The 8587-nt window shown below is 45.9% G+C and overlaps 1 protein-coding gene across 1 annotated transcript; it reads right to left on the bottom strand.

Moving 5' to 3' along the window:
- Positions 1-3838: 3838 nt before the first annotated feature.
- On the bottom strand, positions 3839-8373 carry LOC123119466 (11-beta-hydroxysteroid dehydrogenase A). The gene is made up of 6 exons (XM_044539272.1): positions 8057-8373; positions 6700-6892; positions 5035-5120; positions 4769-4900; positions 4458-4622; positions 3839-4343 (listed from the first exon to the last, which is right to left on the bottom strand). Exons 1-6 carry the CDS (start codon positions 8252-8254, stop codon positions 4062-4064), a joined length of 1056 nt encoding a protein of 351 aa, XP_044395207.1. The 5' UTR covers positions 8255-8373; the 3' UTR covers positions 3839-4061.
- Between the last annotated feature and the right edge of the window lie 214 nt (positions 8374-8587).

Below are 8587 nucleotides of genomic sequence, written 5' to 3'. Positions count from 1 at the left end.
ATCTGATCTCCAGGGCCGGCGCCCCCCCCAGGGGGCCTATATAAAGGGGGGAGGGAGGGCAGCACACAACAGCCTTGGGCGCCTCCCTCCTCCCCTGCAACACCTCTCTCTCTCTCGCAGAAGCTTGGCGTAGCCCTGCGGAGACCCGCTACATCCACCACCACGCCGTCGTGCTGCTGGATCTCCATCAACCTCTCCTTCCCCCTTGCTGGATCAAGAAGGAGGAGACGTCGCTACACCGTACGTGTGTTGAACGCGGAGGTGCCGTCCGCTCGGCACTCGGTCATCGGTGATTTGGATCAAGGCGAGTACGACTCCGTCATCCACGTTCATTGGAACGCTTCCGCTCGCGATCTACAAGGGTATGTAGATGCACTCCCTTCCCCTCGTTGCTAGTAGACTCCATAGATGCATCTTGGTGAATGTAGGAAAATTTTAAAATTATGCTACGATACCCAACAGTTCCAGCCCACCGCGGCCGCTGCTGCCCGCCGGCCACGACCAGTGCTGGACGGCCCTGCCGAGCTCGCCGGCGTGGTGCTGGCCGGCTCCGGCGACGAGCTCCCCGGGAGGACGGGATTGCTTTAAAAAAAATCAGGGACACGATTGCTTTTATATTTTGTTTCAGGGACCTGTTTGCTAAAAAAATACTTAGGCCCCACCTGTCATAACCTGTCAATGGTCAAACTAACGGTCAAATCAAATGGTCAACCTGATGAGTGGACCCGAGCTATCATAATAATGTTTAAAGTTAACCAAAGTAGTCATCAGTGCGACATGGTAGTTTTTTGTAACAGCAGAACAATTTTGTGGTAGCTTTTTGAAAAGATTGAAAAAGCGGTAGTTTTTTGGAACAATGACCCGTAATGTGGTAGTTTTTTTGCTATTCACTCCACTCATTCAATTATGACCAAGGCAACTATGTGATTAAGTGATACCATGAGAGGCATTTGCGTTTGTTTGACATGATAAAATGGGTTATTACAATACTTGCTCTAGGAGTACTTTCATTATCATCATATCCTTATCCCATCATCGATAAGGTTATGCAATCGCTAAAGTTTAATAACTTTTGTGATTTGCATTCATTTATTAACTAAAATCATCAACTTGCTCAATAACAGGCTCTATGTTTCCATGTAATGAAGGTTATAGAATCCCTATGGAAGAACGATATCTTTGATTCTATCTTATTGTATGTTATCCTAAATGCAAGGTATTAGTTATGTAAACCATTGTTTCAATCCCATGTTTGCAAATGTGATCGACCCAAATTGTGCACGCTCAAGTATACATTTTTAAAGAGAAATCCTCTTAACTTCTCATCTACAAGGGTTTCAATAGATACACTAAGTGTTTGCTAAAATCTAAATTTACTAGCCAATGCAAATAATTTGAAAGCGTTAATAGTTTTATATGGGACTATGCGCCATTTAGCGCAGCAAGTTTGAATTATACATCATTTTTCATCTTGAAGGGTTTGAATTAGTACCCTAAGTGGTTGATAAAACCTACTTTTCTACTAACAATGTCAAATATTCTCATAACGCTTTAGGTTTGAGATGGTTGCTCGGACACAAACTTACTGAAAAATGCAAATATTTTCAACGCGCACATGTTTTTTACATGGGACTCAATGGTAAACCATAATAGTTCGAGATTGTACGTGTGAACACCACATTCAGTTACCATTACAACTGTTTATCAACAATGTTCTTGTCACAAAAAAATAATAGATATATAGGCACATATAAAATCATGCGTTGTAAAGCTTCAAACACTTGCTCATAATATCTTCCTCTCTATCATTAGTCCGTTGTGAACTTGTGATGGAAAAAAATTAGATTCCATCAAAAGTGCTTCTGGATGCTATGATACTATAGCTTGGCCTTCCAAACGCAATTTACTCAACACACAAGGCAAGGACCATTAGTCTCGAGGCAACTATTCAGTTTTATCCATCTGAGGTACTAGGTATACAATGGACTTGCAAAGAAATCAGTAATTCATTTATGTCTACGAAAAACTGGAAGAGGGTAAAGATCACCTGACAAACAAACCTCTTAAATACATGGAAACCTCTTACAACAAAGTGATACAAGAGTTCAACTATGATAAGCTACAATTGGTTCAAAAAGAAGTTCTGGAACACGAGCTGAAAGAAAAAGAAGGAATAATAGACTATCTGAGCAATAACAGGTGCAATGGTCTAAGGAGAAATCACATGGAAGTAAAGGAACTTTATTGCATCATAAATACCAACTCCACAACATCATCAATGCTTGAAGACAACAATCTCAACCATATTCTCTCACAGATAATGTATGTTGTGGATCGCCTTAATGACAAAACTTTACAATCAAAGGACATTCTACAGAAAACAAACAAGTATTATTGGGGATTTGACGATGATATGGAAGACATTTCTGCTTTGCCCAATGACAACCACCAAACATGGCCACCATAAAGAGTTGCTTAGATGATGAGGTCATTTTGTATGCCAATGGCGCAAGAAGCGACGACCACCTGATCTAAATGACTGCATATGTCAGTTACCATAAGCTGGGTGACCAAAGCTATTTATATGCCACATCTCTGTCTATGTAGCTTTGCTTACCATGAACCGATATACCACCAATGTAATATATAACGCTATCTATGAACATCATACCTAAATATCTATTTCCTTATGCTTCAGGGATTTTAAGACCGGTCTCTAAAATATTCCAATTTGCATGGTCTGAAAGCTTGGTTTGCTCTCGCCCTTTGAACCATGGGCGCAACGGGTCATCTAGCATGAACAAAGGGCAAGCATATGCTTTTGCCTTCAAATGCACTTCCAAGGGACTGCACCTGATCGTCTACTCAATATAAGCAAGTTGCAAAAGCCCCTCGTTATATAATTTAGCATTACTATAGATGCCAACCAAGACTTCTACGTTTATCATCCTTTTGGATCTTATGTAATCCCCTAAGGCCATCCTGTGCATTTAACTGTCGGTTATTTGCTGCTTAGACTACTGTGTGGTATGCTTTTGAAACAACCATGATGAAAGAAATATATGCTTTTGCCTTCAAGTGCATGTCCAAAGGCCTCTGCATGATTGTCTATCCAATCTAAGCAGATCACAAGAGTTCTTTGCTACATAACTTAGTGCATCATTTTGAATCTTATGTAAAACAAACTATGACAATCCTGTGCGTATGCCTGTCGCTTGCTTGCTGCATACAGTATCATGAGCTGTGCTTTTGGAGCAGCAATATGTTAATGCACACTCTTTCAATACTTGGTTTGCACTCGGCCTTTGCGCCATTGGCGCAACGGGTCATCTAGTGTATAGAACTATACAAGCATAGAGGAAGCTTCTCACGTTGACACGTAGGGCATGCCCAGACTCCAGTGACAAGATTCTGAACCATATTTTTTGCTGTAGTCCTGATGTCAATTCTTTACTTTTTTGAAGGAAAATGCCCATTCTTTTTCCACGACATATACCTTGGTATTAATTAATGCTTGTGAGAAGCAGGTTTCTCAAGGGACTTTGGGAAGGCATGTCAGCGCAGTAAGCTGCCGAGTTGGCGATCGCCGGGTAGAATGTTTTAAGCTCAGAGACATGGCTCCTTTTGCTTCCGCCAATAAAAGCTCGTGGAATGCACGTTGGAGCGCCTCATATGCTGCGAGGCGATCCTCCGTCGCAGTCACCAAGCTGCGATAAGCTCGTTGTCAGTGGTACCCTGTAGTGACACAGGTACGTACCATTCTACAGACACAAATTATGGTGACCGGAGAAGCTGTCATCCATGAGCAACCTGTCTCTCTCATGCTTTTTCGTCAGTATAAGCAACAACAGTCGGTCATTTAGATTCACCTCTCTTTGCAATACAACAGATATCACATCGTATGGACTCACATCACATCACACTGAAAGAAGAAGAAAAAACGAGAGAGAAGAAGACGAGAAAGACCCAAATACACCACTGCTATGCATATGCACACCACTGGCCACTGCTATACTTTGGTGCATGCGTGGCTGGCTTAGTCTCGGGATTCGTGTCGTGACTTATTGGGACTGGGGGGAGCGGATGTTCTTGGGGTAGAACTTGTTGCCGCCGACTGCCATGAGGATCTTCTTGCTGAGCGCGTCGCCGTCCTTGTCGCTGGACTTGGAGACGTAGAAGGCCCTGGAGAAGCAGTCGACGAGCTCCGGCGCGGCGCACATCACCATGTGGAAGGGCCAGTACCACCCGGGCCACGTCACGTAGTGGTCGCCCCGCCGCACGCTCGCCACCACCACCTCCGCCAGCGTCTCCGTCTTCCCCACCGGCAGCGGCCCGACGTTTATCTGCAATCCCGTCACCGGCCCATCCATCATCAATAATGAGCTAACCTATCGATCGACCGACGAACTGCTATGAAAGTAACGGTGGTTCAGGGAGATGGATGGGTGTGTGCGTACGTCGCGGGCCTCCTCGTCGAAGCCGACGTTGCCGTCCTTCTGGACGCCCTTGCCCATGGTGAGGTTGGAGACGACGTAGCCCGGCATGAGGATGGTGACGCGGACGTGCGGCCCCACCTCCGCCCGCAGCGTCTCGTAGAACCGGATCACCGCGGCCTTGCTGGCCTGCAATTGGAGCACGTCCACCGACCGGAGCGTTAATTCTCATGTGACACGTAGCGATCGATAAAGATGTTTGGTGAGCTGCTGATCCCGAATTTATTGCGGTAATTGAATTCAATTCAAATCTGGGTTACGTTGCGTTTACGTACGTTGTAGAAGCTCATCCGCGCCACCGGGACCCTGCCGGCCACGGAGGCGGTGACCACGATGTTGCCCCGGCTGGCCTTCAGGTAGGGCAGCGCGAAGTAGGTCGGGTACACCGCGCCCCAGAAGTTGAGATCCTGCGCACATGTACGTCGTACGTATGGTAGAGAAATTAAAGAACAGGATTACTTGGTAGTAGTATAAACTTGTTTACAAGGTAGTGGCTAATGAGGAAATTAACAGTGGATTTGTGTTGTTTGTGCTTGCTTACCATGACGTTCTGGAAGGCGGATACGTTGGTGATCTCCTCGAAGAAGCAGCTGGACCACACGCCCGCGTTGGCCACCAGGTGATTCACTGCATGCATGCAGAATCCAGCGAGACACGAACTATTAGCTGCTGAAACTCACTGGAGTAGTAGTACCATTTTTTGCTAGCTACTAGCTAGTAACTCCAAATAATCCATTCACTTCATCTTATACTACTCGGCAGTGGCGGAGCCAGAATTTTTGTGAAGCCTGGGCGAGTTTAAGCCTAAGTTTCTAATTATAAAAAAACAGAATCGAGTGTTCGGATACATAATATATAAAATAGCATCAAACTTTCAAATCACAAATCCACATTAATAATGTAGTGAAAATATAACCATATTAATCACACAAATGTAATTTGACAGTGAAATAATATATAATATACCAAAATTTAGTTTCATAAACCAAAATATAGTTGATACTTGATACCGTAAGTGACAGAACCGGGGCCACATAGAACCAAACTCATCATATTACTCACAAAAGTATAACTGTCCAAATTATCATCCAAACATCCTAGCAGAGACAACATGATAAAAAAATGGATTTTCAATATTCACATAAATCAAGTGTTGTGATTTGCGAATATATTTAAGAAAAACACGAGGCAATACGAGATGGTGGTTGTGGTTCTACTTCTATTTCTGGTTGCACACCATTCACACTTTCTGCCAAAACCTCCTCTCTCAAATTTAATGATTTAAAATTTATATGTAGAACAAATCCCTAAACAAGAACTAAACTCATAAATTGGTAATCATCCCTGATGACCAATTTTCCTTGCCGTGACCTCAAAATTTAAGCCCTAATAAGTCTATGAATCTCACCTAATTCTGAAGAAGGGGACAAGTAGGCGATTATGCAAAGCATTCCTCAGAGTCTAGGATGGATTAGCTCCAGCTCCGCCCGCTGCCGGCGGCGCGCCCAGGCTGCCGGTCTGTCTCCGTCTCCGATGGACCGAGGATGCGGCCGTCTCGAGCGAACAGAAATTAACCGAACGGAGCGGGGAGGTGGAGGCGTGGAGCGATGGACCGATCGTTTCCTTCTCATCTCCAGTAAAAAAAAAGATCGAACGAGTAGGCTTATCTCACGTAGGTACGTAGCCCATTAGCCTGTACGTACGTTTTTTTGCTTAATAATTAATTAATAGTGTTTGACCAGAGAGGATCGAAACGGAAGCCCATTGGCCCAGCTACCTACTGCCCGGGTAAACCACCATACGAGGAGTAATTTGCCCCGTTATGACAGTACCATCGTAGTATGTCGCGTATCTTGTGAGCCCGGGCAAGTGCCCAGGCTAGCCGGGCGCTGGCTCCGCCCCTGCTACTCGGACGGACTTGAGTTGGCAAGCTGAACTGACTACGACCACGCACGCACTCACTCGACACTTGATCGGTGCAAACAACTGTAAGTAGCTGGGGTACGTAACGTACGTGCATTCCTATCAACCAGACTGGACGACCTGAGGAACATGCATCACTGCTCTGGAAAGTGATTTGCTTCAACTATAACCATAATAATGCATATATATTCTGTCGTTATCTGAGAGCTTGCTGCCAGGTGCCGTACGCTGAGATTAACAGAGCTCTAGTCGTGGTTGATTACCACGTAGGAGCAGTACTTACATTTGCCGAAGTGGGCGACGGTCTCCTCGACGGCCCGCTTGGCCTCGTCCACGTTGGTGATGTCCGCCGGCACCACCAGCGTGTCCGGCGCGCCCAGCTCCCGCGCCGTCTTGGCCACGGCGCGCAGCGCGATCTCCGTCCGGGCCACCAGCGCCACGCACGCGCCTTTCCTCGCGTACTCGTAAGCCAGGTTCTGCAGTCGTCGAAATCACAAAGAGAAATTTGTAAATAATTATTCATTCATGACCACCGCCTTATAATTGAGGCTCTCCTTTATATTTACTCCGGCCGGCCGGTGATTGCAGAGCCACATGCAGCGTGCACGAGAGCTGCCGCTACTCGCAGGTTTCCAGGAGGCTGATGCGACGGGCAGGACTGGTGCCCATGCTCCAGGATTTATGGGGTGGACGGTGAGAATTCAATTCAATACTGCGCTGCATGCCGCTGCCCTGCCCGGCCAGGGAATTACTCACTGCATCAGCTATTGATACTGTGAACAGTACTCTATCTTGACACTGTACTCTTGGTACTACGCAAGCTACCGGAAGCTTTCAAGCCTTCACCCGTCTGTTGTTCCTAAATTTATTTGAGGGCCCCTGTTTCTCCTCTCCTTATATTCTTCCTGTAGCTAGCTTTTACACACATACAAAAGTTCTTCTTTATTTATTCTACGAGTGGTTTTTTATTCAGTTTGTGTTTTACTACCAAATATGGCGCAATCTATGTTTGCTACTATCCGAAAAGAGGAAAGCCGCTGGAGAGGATGTTCACACGTGGTAGTGGATTATGGAAACAGTGGGCCAGACTGCCACAGAGAAACACGATTTACGTTACGGCACAACGTTTCATAAGAGAGATATTTGAACAACATTTCAAGACTGGTAAAAAAATATATCAGTGATCATGAGTGTTCCTCATAAGTGTACATGAAATGTAAATGAGGGGCCAAAACGAAGGCTCTACGAGCTATCATCATCAAATCACGTATAGAACGAATCTATATAGAACGAAAGAACGTATACCAACAAAAGGAGGACCAGATTTTATAATAAATTTAGAAATAAAACCAATTGAGCTGAACCAACCGATAATCTGGCAAGGAGTATGCAAGCAATAGAACAGAAACAACTAACGTAGAATTCGGTCGACAATGTTTGCAGCAGTAGAAGTGTGAAAGGGTGGCGAGTACGGGGTCTATTTGATTTATACCGCATGCACGTACATGCAGGGAATGGTCAGACACTGACGGATGGGTCTAGATCTTACTGCATGGGTGGAACCCAAGCCATCAATGACCTGCGCAACGGGAACGACTGTACTACGTACATGAGACAAGGGGCAGGCAGGCTTTACTGACCTCGCCGATGCCGGAGGAGGCGCCGGTGATGAGCACGACCTTGCCGCGGAGGTCCTCGCCAGCGGCGAAGGGCCTAATCAGCAGCCTGTAGACGAGGCGGCAGAGGAAGGCGATGGGGAGGTAGGCGAGGAGCACCAGCGCCAGCCCCACGTGCATGAACCCGCTGAGGAACCCGTTAGTCAGGGTTTGCCTCGCCATGCCGTCGCTTCGGGCGCTAATGGCGGCTGTCCTTTCTGATGCCTGCCGGAGAAGAAGATGTTGGATGGCTGTAGCTCAGGTGGTGGTGGACTGGTGGTGGGAGATGGGGAGCTCGTGGCCGGTGTCTATTTATTTATGGCTCCGGCGGCCTATGTGCCCGTGTGTGGAGTTGAGGGGTTGAGGGGAATTGATTGATGAGTGGGTGGGGTACAAGGACATAGAAATGCAGTATTCAACCCAAAAGAAAATGGATTAGTAGTATTAAGATATATTTTTCCATCTATTTTTTTAATATGTAGTAAAGCAGCCTTTTGGCATTCAGGCACTAGTGCT

Source organism: Triticum aestivum, chromosome 5D, assembly GCF_018294505.1.
Source record: "Triticum aestivum cultivar Chinese Spring chromosome 5D, IWGSC CS RefSeq v2.1, whole genome shotgun sequence".
Taxonomy (NCBI): domain Eukaryota; kingdom Viridiplantae; phylum Streptophyta; class Magnoliopsida; order Poales; family Poaceae; genus Triticum; species Triticum aestivum.
The sequence above is the reverse complement of the archived record's forward strand: the minus strand, read 5'-3'. Positions and strand labels throughout refer to the sequence as shown.

Excerpts from the sequence above, each read along its gene's own strand:
- LOC123119466 (XM_044539272.1), bottom strand. The coding sequence starts at position 8,254 with ATGGCGAGGCAAACCCTGACTAACGGGTTCCTCAGCGGGTTCATGCAC. Across the intron at positions 4,901-5,034 it reads CCGCCTTCCAGAACGTCATG|GATCTCAACTTCTGGGGCGC; the intron begins GTAAGCAAGCAC and ends ACATGTGCGCAG. Across the intron at positions 4,344-4,457 it reads TCGACGAGGAGGCCCGCGAC|ATAAACGTCGGGCCGCTGCC; the intron begins GTACGCACACAC and ends ACGGGATTGCAG.